Source organism: Vicia villosa, linkage group LG7, assembly GCF_029867415.1.
Source record: "Vicia villosa cultivar HV-30 ecotype Madison, WI linkage group LG7, Vvil1.0, whole genome shotgun sequence".
Taxonomy (NCBI): domain Eukaryota; kingdom Viridiplantae; phylum Streptophyta; class Magnoliopsida; order Fabales; family Fabaceae; genus Vicia; species Vicia villosa.
This window is the reverse complement of record NC_081186.1, coordinates 51,011,854-51,026,529: the sequence shown is the minus strand read 5'-3', so window position 1 is coordinate 51,026,529 and position 14,676 is coordinate 51,011,854. Positions and strand designations below refer to the sequence as shown.

The window sequence follows — 14,676 nt, the reverse complement described above, 5'->3', positions numbered from 1 at the left end:
ATTACTTAGATCCCTTCCTAAACTCTGGATTCCAACTCCAAACTGGCAATATGGATTATTTTAAAAACATTCAGAATGGGAGAATTGAATGAAGAATTACATTTTTCGGAGACATGGATATGTACATGGTTTCTTTATTTATCTATTGTTTTATCGTATATTTTATGGATCCATTGTGCATGTACTCGTTATCCATATTATATGTTGCTTATTTTCCGTGGGTTTATATCCTTACTTTCCCTCTCTCTAGAACTTAGCGTGACTTTTCATCTCTCATCCTTTAGGGTTTGAGAGTCTTCCTCATCACTTCTGTGTTCCTTTTCCAGTTTTTTCTGGTTTTCCCACCACTCAGTGTGGTCATTCTTGAATCTCGGTATTCAGGGCTCTCTGTGTTTTCTTTTCTTAACCTTTCTACCTTTCGGTATCATGGAGAAGTGGAGATCTGTTGATTTTTCGAAGGAAGAAGAAGAAGGGATCACAGCGGAAATCGAAGAGCTTTGCGAAGGAGAAATCTTTCAGCGAACATTAGCAGGTAGACTATGGACGGACAACAGTTTCAATTCAAAAGCTTTCATCAGTACCATGCTTGGAGCTTGGAAGCTTAAAAATGCAGTAGAGGTACAGGAGCTGAATAAGAATCTATTTCTCTTTCGCTTCACGACAAGGAGAGAAATGGAAAATATCCTGAAGAATGGTCCGTGGAGCTTCGACAGGAATTTGTTAGTACTCAGCAGAATTACAGGGGAAGAACAACCTTCGGAGTTGAACATGCATTTCGGAACGTTCTGGGTCCGTGTTTATGAATTACCTTTAATGCTTAGATCTGAGGCAATGGCGAAGAAATTAGGAGGCATTCTGGGAGATTTTGAAGAACTTGACACAAAGGAAGCTCACAGGAATGGTCGATTCCTGCGAATCAAGGTCAACATTGATTTAAGGAAACCGCTCAAGCGAGGAACGATGGTGCGATTCAAGGAGAAGAACCTGAGAGTACACTTTATATATGAACGACTGCCAACATTTTGCTTTGTCTGTGGGAAGCTAGGGCACCAGATCAAAGATTGTGATGTAGTGGGTGACCTAAGCGAAGAGGGTTTTGAAGATATTGAGGAACAAGATCTTGCATTCGGAGCCTGGCTGCGCGCGTCTCCTTTGCCAAGAATCCAAGAAGAAGTCAAAAAGAAGGACACATCGTCCAGCTCGTGTAGCAAGAATCTTTTCAATGTATCCTCCGGCCAAAGTAGACACGAAACGAAAGGTAAAAGTAAAGACGGGGAAGAAGGAGAAGTAGAGCAGCAACGGACAATGGTGCAAGACGAACCTGGGGCAAAAATCGCTACAACTAAAAAGAATACTCAAGAGATACAACTGATGGAAAGTAATAGGGTCCAGAAAGGTAAGGAGCCCAGGAAAACAAATTTGGAGATCGAAGCTATGGCGGAATCACTAGGAGCGGTGGATATCTCAAATGTGGGGAAAGGTAGTAAGGAGCTATCAGTGGAAGGAAAGAGCAAAAAGCGTAAATGGATAAGGCGACAAAACACGAGAAAGGCAACTTCATCAAAGACAGTGGAAAAAGAGGTGGAACGTGGGAAGCGAAACCTTGTTGATGTCATGATAATAGATGGAACAGTGGACACTTGTGGAAAGGGAGAGAAGAAATTGAAAGGCCCAAAAGAGGAGGTAACAACCGAGCAAGGACCAGAGGTGGTGTTGGATAACCAACACCGCCTACCACAATGAAAGTGATTAGTTGGAACTGCCGGGGTTTAGGGAGTCCTCGGGCAGTTCGAGCCTTGTTAAGGCTCTTGAGGAATGAAAATCCCGACATGGTTTTCTTAATGGAAACCCGCTTGAAACAACAGGAAATACAAAAAGTAAAAACGAGAACTGTTTTTGATGGAATTCTTAGTGTGGACTGTACAGGAAATGGAAAGGAAAGAGCAGGAGGGTTAATGTTAATGTGGAAGGCGAATATGGATGTTGAAATCGTTTCTTACTCTTCAAATCATATAAGCGGTAATGTGGCAGACAATATGGATACTCAGAGTTGGGCTTTTAATGGGATCTATGGTTATCCATATTGTCATACCCCAATTTTTGACCTAAGATACCACCTCATATCATTGCATATGCATCATTTGCATCTCTAACAAATTGCATAGCTTGTGTTTGCTACTTGTGCTTAGCAGGGTTTAATCAGGAAATCACTCATCAGTACAAGTACAAATCAATTAGGGTTTTGTTCTCCCTTCATCTCAAATGAATCATCTTCATCAGCAATCAACATTTGGTCCTCAGAGATTCACTTCAACAAGCTCAAAGACTTTGAATCGACTGAATTAGGGTTTTGCCTGAAGATAGCATACTCCTGACTTTTGCTCAGGATTTGACCTAATGACTTGGGACATGACCTCAAGACCCCAAGTGCATCATTTTGGCCTAATCTATTGACTCAATACATCTCCTACACAAGGATTGATCAACAGTGAAATTTCAAATCATCAGATTAGGGTTTTGAACTATCAGGGACTAAAATCAGGGATCACATTTGGGAAACCCTAAAAACCCCCTGGAAGTCAATCAAAGGTTTCAATCATCCTCAAATAATCCCTATGACAATATACAATGGAAATTACATCTCAATTCAAGACCTACAGGCATCAATTTCATCAGGTCGACAATTAGGGTTTTTGACCTAATTCACTGAGCAACTGACTTTTTAATCAGGACATGGTGCCACAACTCAAATCATGGCTCAATATCCTCTAATGCCTCAATATGATCCATTCATACCATTCATTTGATGAGGATAGCCTGTTTCATTTGAAATCTCCAGAAACGCGATTCGTCTGAAAAAGTCAACTGTACAAGATCACCATTGACTTTTGGGGAATTTTGGTCAACCATGACTTTTGAAGTTTTGAATCATCAATATATGATATGAGAAGTCATTTGATCAAGAAAAATCAAGAAAATCAATCAAGAATCAAAAAGTCAAAAGTTTGACTTTCATACTTAGAAAATTTTTCTAAGTGTTTTTCAATGGTTTTTTCCAAACTTTGGAAGGGAATTTCTCAAAATTTCACCTACAAACTGAAAAAAACTTCCAACATGAAAGTTGTAGATTTTGATCCAATAAACAACTTTGACACATATAAATTTTTTCCATAAGATCAACCATTTAAGAGATATGGTGCTTCAAAGTTGGTACTTTTTGAAAACTTCACTTGAAATCTCATTTTCTTCAAAGTTCATGGATCTTTTCCACCCATTTCCTTAAAGGTCTTGAAGAAACTTTCAACTAGGGTTTTGAAGTGTGTAATATGAGCTTTCCAAAATGTCCAAGAGCATGAAAAAATATGGAGTGTAGCTATGGTTTTGAATTTTGACATTAGTGATCATTTTCACTTGAATTTTCACCATTTTTCACTAAGTTTCAAGACTACATGACCTATAATTCAAGTGATGACACACCAAAGCAATGATTGAGAGATATTTTCTGGTTTAAGATCAGATAGGAAAGAGATAAGAAGCTTGGCCAAAATAACCATGGTTTAGTTACTTTAACCATTTGCATTTAATGTGAAAGATTCCATTTTATCTCTTAAGCCAAATCATCACTTCTTGAAGCAACTTGCAAAGCTTTGTATTCAGAAACCTTGGCCTATAAATAGAGGTCCTTACCACATTCAAATTCACACCAAAACCTCACAAAAGATAGGTTTCTCTCTTCTTTCTTGAATTACAAGTTTCATAAAGTTTCAAAGAGGAGAAAATGCAAGTTCCATCCCTTGCAAGTTCTGACCAAAGTGATGTTTCCCACAAACCATAAACATCACATATGATGTGTTTGAACCATCCATACACCCCAAAAACACCTAAAACTCAAAATCACTACCTCACTTTCCAAATATGCATAACATGAGACTTATCATGCCAAATTTTATTTAAGCTCATTTCTGACCAAGTTAATCATCCAAACACCATCCATGTACCATATATGAACTATCCCAATCATCATCCATGATCTGAAACATCAAAATCATCAGATTCGATTCTCACACCATAGCTCTGCAGATCGGGTGCCACAAACTGATCAAGAGGTTTTCAGTTCATTCCAAGACTTCAAACATGTTCCATAAGGTCCACTGAAGGTGTTCAGATCAAGAAACAACATCTGGAATCCCTCATTTGCAGAATTCGATTTCCAGTTTTGACATTTTTAAGGTAAGCTCTCTTGAACTTCAAACTCTATCATACATGCATCATAAATGAAAAACTGCCATACTATCTTGTTTCTGCACATGCATGGATCATTAACCCTCAATCAATTGCCAATTATCTTGCACAAACACGATTTCAGATTGAATTAGGGAATTAGGGTTCTTCGTGTTCATCAGAAAATTAACCATCTTAGAGAAAAAATAAATGAAATTAAATGGTACCATCATGTTCCTGGTGAAAAATCGAGCAAGATAGGCTATTCACTTGATCAAAACAACACAGTTTTAGAGATTTTCAAATTTCAGTTGGGATTGTGTTCTTGGCGCGTTTTTTGGTTCAGAAATTTCAAATATCAATTTCAAAATATAATTAAATGAACGCGTATGTTTAACAAGCCACAAGCGTGGCTCAGTTGGTCCATGTTTTAGTCTGCAAGCGTGGGTGCGTGGGTTCAAACCCTTGTGGAGACAAAACCAATTTTTTAGCACCTATTTTCTTTCATTTTCTTCACAACTTCACCAATTAATTTAACCAATCAAAATTCATTATTTTCACTTCATTTTTTGCATACTCTTTGTTTAATATACATATTTTATGAATACCAAAAAAAATCATCAAAAAAGATTTATTTAATACATTTTTAAATAGGTTTAAAATGACATGTTTTAAGTGTTTTTTTAATACTTTAAAATATTGTTTTTCATTTGATTTTCAAAGTTAATCACTTGTAAATATTTTTGAATAAACCCTAATCATCTAAGTGTTAATTGAAGACGATCTTTTTGTTTATCTTGATTAATTTGACTCCTTTCAAAATTCAAATCGTTTTAAAACGAGCGATCGCATTTCTTCTCAAAAACGATAAACCATTTCTGTTTGAAACTTTTGATTAAACTCTTTTAATTGATCAAATGATTTTCAAAATGAAGTGGGGCCTCTCGAATATTAGAGAGTATAAGACCCACTTTTTTTTTCCTTTTACAGTTTTTCTTTGTACAGAAAACTTTTTCAAAACAATACTTTTCAAACTGTTTTTAAAACAATAAATCTCACATCTCTTTTTCAAAACCATCCACCCTGTTTTATGAAAATAAAACAGGGGCCTCTCGAATATTAGAGAGTGTAAGTCCCATTTCTTTTCTTTTTGTACAGTTTTTCTTCAAACAGAATAAACTTTTCAAACAAATCTTCAAACAGTTTTTCAAAAGCGAAACCTCGCGTCTGTAAATAAACAATCAACCATGTTTTGTAAATAAAACACGGGCCTCCACGTAGGTATAAGTCCCAAGCCCTTTTGTACATACCCATTCCTGTACATGAAATTAGGTATTTCATTGTACACACCGTTTTGTACATATCTCAATCAGTTTGATTCTTAACTTTGAATAACAAACCAAAATGAAGGTTTTTCTTTAAATCTTCCCAAAAAATACCATGGGCCTCCATGTAGGTATAAGTCCCAAGCCCTTGTAAAAACCTGTTTACATAACTTTGAATAAATTCAAGCGGACCTCTCCCTGAGTGTGAGTCCCGAGCCCCTGTGTATACAAATGGATCATGCTTACAGGTATATTTCCTTCATAAACTCCATTATATACACACACTTTGTCATATATATAATTATTCATAACTTGTTCATGTTTGTTCATGTTTGTTCATACTTGTTCATGTTTGTTCATATGTGTGATATGTGTGCTTGTTCAACTTAGTACAACACTAGGTTCCCCATAGCCTCCTATTGGGCTTCGTGCAAAGAATCTCCACTAGTTTAGGTTAGGACATAGAGTATGGTTTCCCGGTGAAATCGCTCTAAGAGCTCAGACCAACTATACCATGCCTCCCCTTGGGCTTTGTACAAACGAGTGACCCTCCCATAGCCTCCTCTTGGGCTTACAATGCAAGGACCCTGGATTGTCCCTCCCATAGCCTCCTCTTGGGCTTACAATGCAAGGACCCTCGGATAGCCTCCTCTTGGGCTTCGTACAAGGACCCACGGGCTTCTTATAAGCATCCCCAATATCCAAATCAAAAAAACCTAGGAGATTAGACATTTATCATCTCTATGATAGGAGTATCTCTTCTATATCATCACAAACAATCAATCAAATCAAACTTTTTTCTGCCACAAGGCTGGCTAATCAATCAAACTTTTTGCCACAAGGCTGGCTAATCAATCAAACAAGTTTTGCCACCATACTGGCTGATTAATCAAAGTTTTTGTCACAAGGCTGACTTCATTGAAACTTTTGCCACGAGGCTGGCTGATTAATCAAAACTTTTTGTCACAAGGCTGACTTCATTGAAAGTTTTTGCCACAAGGCTGGTTAAACAAGAAACATCTTTATCATTCTAAGCACCCTAAGTGGCATGGCCCCGGGCTTATAATGAAAAGATTTTCAAACAAAAATCAAACAGATGTATGTGATGATATAGATTAGATACATCGAACATTGAGATGACATTTGTCTCTTATCCTTTGCTTCCACTAGCATAAGTGGGAACTACGATTGCTCTGACTTTCTCAACATCCCTTTGAGAATACGTAGGCACAAGGTCGATCCTTGGCGAGCAAAATAAAACAAAAAAAACCATTCAAACCTTAGCACCCGTAGACCCCGAGCTACAGATGCTCTGATTCCCTCTAAGGGATATGTATGCAGAGGATCGCGATGATCTTTGCGAGCATAATCAAACAAACACTTTAGGTCCCACCTTTTTCACAACAGAACCTCTCAATAACATGGAATGAAAAAAAGCAAAGAAACCTATAGAGTACTATAGATACGTTGGGTGCTAATACCTTCCCTTCGTATAACCAACCCTCTTACCCAAAGATCTCTCCCCCCACTTTTTAGGTTATTGCAACTTTTTTCCTTTTCCTCTTTTGGAAACAATAAAAAGTTTGGTCCGTACAAAAGAAAAATCATTTTTTTGAGCACTCGAGCCCAAAGAAGGCATCAGGTGTTTCATCACAAAAAAAGACAACGATTTTTCCCCGCGACAGAAAAAATGGCGACTTCACTGGGGACCATCTTTTCATTGTTTCCAAAGGAAGGGTTAATTCTATTTTATTTTTTTCATTTTTTGTTATATGTGTGGTTCTGGTTCTGTTACTTGCGTGGTTATGTTACAAGTGATACATTATGGACAAATCCTAACCCGGATTAAGTACACATAAGAAATTAGGTGGAGGGTATAGTCATGTGCAGGCGCACTTGAGAATCCTTCCGCTCAGTGGAGGTTCCTTGTTGGTAATATATGTTTAGCATGTTTCGTAGCGAAGACATTATTACTTTCATTGAACTGTAGAAGCTGAGAGACCGTAGAACCCCAACCCATCCTGGCCTTATTAGGTTGTGGTGCAGAAACTATTCAGGTGAAGACTTGGATTAGTTGTCATGCGGAGAACCACACTCAGACGAGTTTTTCTTGAGAATATTACTGGCTCATGAGTTTAATTGTGGAAGGTCGGTAATATCCGAAAGAAAAATGTAGACTCTGACGTATCAGTAGAACATGTTGTGCAGGTGATTAACTAGAACTATCCCATTTTTTGGTTCTCTGACCTCATGCTCGTGACTTTGGACCTGTGAACCTATGCGTTACCATGTTTGCGTTACCATGTTTGTATACCATGTTTGTAGTACCATGTTACCATGTTTGAACTACCATGTTTGCTTTACCATGTTTGAATATGTGGCATCCATGCATCCATGCATTCATACATTCATTAGAAAACCATCTTTTTCCATAAAAAAAAAAAACATGATTTTTCCAAAATTTAGAGAATTTTCTTTGCAAACATTATAGGATTAAGTTATGGAAAAAAGGTATACCAAAAAGTACGGTTTCAAAGCGCCTGATGTAGAAAGACTGATAGAGTTGGCATCTTCTGTACAAGATCCTTGTAATTTTAGGAAAAGTTATGGAAAGCTTTTGCCTATTTTGAACACTCATGTTGATGAAGGACTTCTCAAGACTCTGGTTCAGTTCTATGATCCCGTCTACCGGTGTTTTACCTTTCCAGACTACCAGTTGGTACCGACCTTGGAAGAATATGCCAATCTTTTAGGTATTCCTGTGTCTGACAAAATACCCTTCAATGGTTTGGAAGCCATTCCTAAGGCACACGTCATTGCAGCAAGTATCCACATGAAAAAGTCTGAAGTAGAGAGTAATTGGACTACCAAAGGAAACCTCTCGGGTTTAACTTCACACTTCCTGGTAAAGAAAGCCTTTGATTTCATCGAAACTGGTAGCATGATAGCTTTTGAAGCTACACTAGCCTTGCTCATCTATGGGTTGGTTCTGTTTCCTAATGTCGACAACTTTGTTGATATCAATGCCATAAAGATCTTTCTGATTGGAAATCCCGTTCCGACTTTGCTTGGTGACATGTATTTCTCTATCCATCATAGGAATCGCCAAGGCGGTGGAATCATTGTTTGTTGTGCACCTCTGTTGTTCAAATGGATTGTTTCACACTTACCTCAGTCTCCTATTTTCACAGAAAACCGAGAAGGTTTGCGTTGGCCTCGAAGACTTATGTCTCTTACTAATAATGATATCCGTTGGTACACCTTGGCTCGCTGTGGTACAGAAACCATTGATAGTTGTGGGGAGTTCGCCAACGTACCCCTCATTGGTACACAAGGAGGAATTAACTACAATCCGGTCCTAGCCCGACGACAACTCGGGTATGCAAATTCAGCTAAACCCATTGGTCCTACAGTGGAAGGCTACTTCTACCGAGAAGGGGATAATCCTAAAAGTTTGAAAGCGAGAATGGTGAGAGCTTGGTACGACGTCCGATGGAAAGAAAAAGGCGAGGAAAGAAATTGCATTGCCATGGACACCTACACTTGCTGGGTAAAGAAAAGAGCAAAAGAGTTCCAAATGCCTTATGCTTATGAAAAACCTATGTTTCCTGCAGTATCTCAACGACCCAACATTCCCGCTATGGAGGAATACCAAGACACTTTGGCTAAGATGAGGATAGAAAAAGACGCTTGGGAAGAAAAGTTTCGTAGAACTGATGTGGAAAATAGAAAGTTGAAGAAAAGAGTGAAAGATCACGAAGAAACTCTCTATTACCAAGATGGATGGCTCATGAGCAAAGATGAGAAGATTCGTCAGAAAGACGCTGCAATCAGAAGATACATCAAAGAAAGCAAGAAGAATCTTGAAGGCTCAACTAGCAACGCTCCGACTCCTGATGATTGGAAGAATATTGTTGACAAGCTGAGGACTGAAAAGGCCGAATTGAAAGCTCACTATGGGAAAGAAATCATGAAGCTCAAGCTGCACAATGCATTTGGTTCTTCGTCTGATGAAGATGCTTAGGATTTGTTTAGGTTTTCTATTTATTTATCATTTGCTTTTGTAAGGAGCTACGCTCCAATGTTGTAACATTTCCCATTGTTGTAATAAAAAATAAAAAAAAAAATGATGAATAAAAGATTTGTTTGTGTTCAAATGTTTGCAAGGAAATAATCTTTAAAATATTTGGAAAAATCATAAAACTTCTTTTTACATGCATCATTCTGCATATCGAGTCTGTTGTATAGAGTCTCATCTTTTGGATCTTTCTCCAATAGATCGTCAAGCTGTCACGTCTCAAAGTTTCTCGACCGCGCTCGCAATCAGAACACAGATACAATACTCGTTCAAGCAGAAGAAGAGTAATGGAACACTCTGAACAAGAGAATATTGAGCTCCGTGGTACAGTGACCACCCTTCAGGAAAAGCTGGAAAGTCTCACTACTCTGGTTGACTCCTTAATGGCCGCACAGAATCAGCCGCCGCCACCCAACAGCCAAGCGACGGTAACATCTGAAGTCACTACTCCAGTTTCTACAGTTGCATTCGGTATTCCATCTTTCTCCATGCCAGAAGGTTGGGGCACGCCTTTCAGCTTTGGTACAGGATTTCGCCATAATTTCTCTGGGGTTCCAACATCCACAACTGAAGCGCCTGCTGCGCAAAGTTCACAGTTTACTCCAAATCAGGGGGTAACTTTTTCTCAAGTCACTATGGCGCTTTCTCAGCCCACTATGACAGTTCCGACTCCTATGGTTCATACTATTCCTTACGGAGACAATGAGATTTATCATGATCAGGGTGATAGCACAAATCAGCGTAATCTTGTGGGAGACCTCCAAGAGCAGTTTAACAAGATTCAGTTGGAAGTCAAAGCTATTCGGGGAAAAGATTTGTTTGGAAAGAATGCCCAGGAGCTATGTTTGGTTCCCAGTGTACAGATACCTGCTAAATTCAAGGTCCCTGACTTTGAGAAGTACAAAGGAAGTTCTTGTCCACAAAGCCATCTTGTGATGTATGCCCGGAAGATGTCTACTTATGCAGATAATCATCAGTTGCTTATCCATTACTTTCAAGACAGTTTGACTGGCGCCGCACTGAAGTGGTACACAGGCTTGGATAGCACTAATATTCGAACATTCAATGACTTAGGTGAGGCCTTTGTCCGACAATACAAGTATAACTCGGATATGGCTCCAGACAGAGATCAGCTTCGATCCATGGCTCAGAAAGATCATGAAGCTTTCAAAGAGTATGCCCAACGATGGAGAGAAACTGCTGCTCAGATTAATCCACCGTTAAAAGAGAAAGAGATGACAAAGATTTTCTTGAATACTCTCAGTCCGTTTTACTACGAACGCATGATTGCTAGTGCTCCAAGTGATTTCACCGAAATGGTAAACATGGGGATGCGTCTAGAAGAAGGAGTCCGAACCGGACGTCTAACCAAAGAAGGTGGATCTTCAAGCGGAACCAAAAAGTTCGGAAGTGGTTTCCCAAAGAAGAAGGAACAAAGTGTTGACATGGTATCCTAAGGAAAGCCAAGAGGAAATGTCAATCGCCAACGACAGATTGCTACTATTGCGCCAGCCGTTAATACTGCACCGAATCCGGGTTTTACTCCGCAGTTTCAGCAACAGCCTCGACCACAGGTTCAGCAGTTTAACAATAATCAGAACCGTGTACAAAGAGCTCCACAGTTTGATCCGATTCCAATGACCTACACAGAGTTGTATCCTGCTTTGATTGAAAGAGGTCTTGTTCAAACTAAAGCACCACCACCCGTACCTGAGAAACTCCCATGGTGGTACAAAGCTGAGGTCTCATGCCCTTATCATCAAGGAGCACCTGGCCATGATCTCGAGCATTGCATAGCTTTGAAACATGAAGTTCAGAGGTTGGTAAGATCTAATCTCCTCTCTTTCAGAAATTTGAATCCTAATGTGCAAGCAAATCCGCTGCCCAATCATGGAGGGCATGTTGTAAACATGGTGTATGGATGTCCTGGTCCATACCGAGTCTATAATATCAATCACTCAAGAGCCAATTTGGTACAAATGCACGCTACTCTCTGTCGAGGGCAGAATTTTCGCCAGCATCACTACGGTTCCTGTAACATATGTTGTGTAGATCCTCATGGATGTTCGGTTGTGAGAAGAGATCTCCAAGTACTGTTGGATAATGGTACTATTCAGATCTACAGAAATAGGAATGAAAATGAAGTTAACATGATAGGATGCTATCCGCATGAGCTTTTAGTCTCAGATATCAACTCGGAAATGCCTACAGTTAACGTCATCGTTCCTCATTTCAACATGCCTGAGCGCATGGAAGTTACTTACAACAAGCCGAAGGTTCCTATTGCTCCTTTGATCATTTGTCTACCTGGACCTGTTCCTTATAACTCTGACAAGGCAGTTCCATACAACTACAATGCTACCATGATAAAGAATGGACAAGAAGTTCCTTTACCTACTCTTTCATCTGTCGTGAATATCGCCGATGTGAGTCGGTAACAAGAAGTGGACGTGTGTATACTCCACTACCTTCAAAGCAGCCTGTTGCCCCTGCAACCGGACAAAATCCTGCCAATGTTCCAGTGGGAAATCCTGTGGAAACTCCTGTCAGTAATACAAACACTGATGTTGGCCAATCCAGTAGAACCAATGTGAATCCTGATTTTGATGAAATTTTGAAGCTTATCAAAAGAAGTGAATACAAGATTGTGGATCAGCTTATGCAGACTCCTTCAAAGATCTCAATACTTTCATTGCTGTTGAACTCTGAAGCACACAGGGAAGCCCTGATGAGAGTCTTGGATCAAGCTTTTGTGGATCATGATGTGACTGTTGATCACTTTGATGGGATAATAGCCAACATAACAGCTTGTAACAATTTAAGCTTCTGTGATGAGGAACTCCCCGAGGAGGGCAGAAATCACAATCTTGCTTTGCACATTTCTATGAACTGTCAGTCAGACTCTTTGTCCAATGTATTGGTAGACACTGGATCTTCCTTGAATGTGATGCCAAAGACAACTCTTGCTCGCTTGTCTTACCAAGGAATGCCTATGAAATTCAGTGGTGTAGTAGTCAAAGCATTTGATGGATCGCGAAAATCTGTTATCGGCGAAGTCAACCTTCCCATGACAATTGGTCCACATACATTTCAAATCACTTTCCAGGTCATGGACATTCAAGCTGCTTATAGCTGTCTGTTAGGACGACCATGGATCCATGAAGCAGGGGCAGTAACTTCTACTCTCCATCAAAAGCTAAAGTTTGTAACAAATGGAAAATTGGTAACGATAAGTGGAGAACAAGCCTTGATGGTGAGCCATTTATCCAATTTCTCTTTTATCAGTGCCGATGATGTGGAAGGAACTCAATTCCAAGGTCTCTCTTTAGAAGACGAATCTTCCAAAAAGAAAGCATCGATCTCTTCTTACAAAGAGGCAGTGAAAGTAGTGAAAGATGGAACTACCACTGGCTGGGGGCAAGTTGTGATCCCGACCAAGAATGAAACTAGAGCAGGTCTCGGATGTTCACCAACATTCTCAAACTGCACCAAGAAGGATGAAACCCTTCGTCCGATCAAAGAAACATTCATTAGTGGAGGATTCCTTAACCCAATTCCTCAAGAGGTTAATGTCCTTATCGAAGAATGCATCGAAGAAGGTCTACCTGATCCTGAAGAAGAATGGAAATGTTATCTCAATGACTCAGGATACATATCTCAGGAAGAACCATATCCTCCTTCAGAGAAATCCAAAGGCGATGAAACTGAACCTGTTCCTGCAGAAATTTGGGACACCTTGGGACAACCAAGTGGAAAATTTGATTATATGGTGAAATATACAGCACCTGAAAGTTACAAGATTGCGATTGAGGATATCCAACCAACCGGATGGGGAGATTCCTTTGACTATAATGGTCAACCAGAAGAGGTTTATCAGCCCTGTCAATTTTCTCAGCAACCTGAAATTACTGAGGGTTTCGGATTCAATGCATCTGCCAAGATTGATAATCCTGATGATGGTTATTATCACATAAATGCCATTTTTGAAGATGAAGGGGAAGATGATCCCACAGCTGACTTAGAAAGTGTCGCTGACAATGAGTCTCTTCATCCTGAAGACTGGGAAATACATCCTGAAAATTCTGAAGATTGTGACTCATCTTATGCTCTTCAAGAAGTAGAAGAAGACCGTTTCAACTCTACAAAGAACAAGGGTGACAAACCAGGACCTTCAAATCCTGCTCGACCAGCAGACGATGTCAATGCTGAAGATAATTCTGGGGAGAATTTTCCTGAATACATAATACACAGAGGAGTTCGTTGCTACTGGAAAGCTGTCGACGTTCCGAATGTTGTTCGCCGCTCAAAGTAATCACCTCGCTGTTATTTTGACCTCCTGCCTTGCCCAAAGCAGAGAGATGTTTTATAGGGCTTTGCTTTTAAATGTTCCGCCCAAATAACTTTGTGTATAGGGCTTTGTTTTAAAAGTTTCCCTCTTTGTCCTGCCCAAGACAAATGAGTTTGTGTTTAGGGCTTTGTTTCAAAAATGAATCATAAATAAAGTGTCATTTTGAATTCCCTACATTATATGTTTTTATTTTTGTTTTTTTCTGGAAATGGTAATCCTAAAAAACCAATAACCAAGAAAAAAAAAAAAAAGCTTTTCAAAAAATCTGCATACACTCTTGCATTCATAAATTTTCTGAAATAAATATAAATCACATGTGCAGATTAACTATTGATAAACCCATTGAATGCAATAACCCTATGCCCTCTCCCAACTTTGAGTTTCCTGTGTTCGAAGCCGAAGAAGAGGAAGAAGAGGAGATCCCGGACGAGATCTCTCGATTACTTAAGCACGAGGAAAGAGCCATTCTGCCTCACAAAGAGCCTTTAGAAAAGATCAATTTGGGTTCTGAAGAAGACAAAAAAGAAGTGACCATTGGATCGCTGCTTGATACTGATGTCAGGAGTAAGTTGACAGACCTTCTCAAAGAATATGTTGACGTGTTTGCCTGGTCCTACCAAGACATGCCTGGGTTGGATACCAATATTGTTCAGCATTACTTGCCATTGAAGCCAGAATGTCCGCCGGTTAAGCAGAAATTGCGA

At 39.4% G+C, this 14,676-nt stretch overlaps 1 protein-coding gene and 1 pseudogene across 1 annotated transcript; both read left to right on the top strand.

The window, feature by feature from the left end:
• The first annotated feature begins 426 nt into the window (after positions 1–426).
• LOC131619028 (uncharacterized) lies at positions 427–1,743 on the top strand. The gene has a single exon (XM_058890171.1). The coding sequence runs from the start codon at positions 427–429 to the stop codon at positions 1,741–1,743; it is 1,317 nt and encodes a 438-aa protein (XP_058746154.1).
• Positions 1,744–11,918: 10,175 nt separating this feature from the next.
• On the top strand, positions 11,919–13,093 carry LOC131618610 (uncharacterized; annotated as a pseudogene).
• The last annotated feature ends 1,583 nt before the right edge of the window (positions 13,094–14,676 follow it).

What these genes read in the sequence shown, in the direction of transcription:
- LOC131619028 (XM_058890171.1), top strand. Translation starts at nt 427, where the DNA reads ATGGAGAAGTGGAGATCTGTTGATTTTTCGAAGGAAGAAGAAGAAGGG.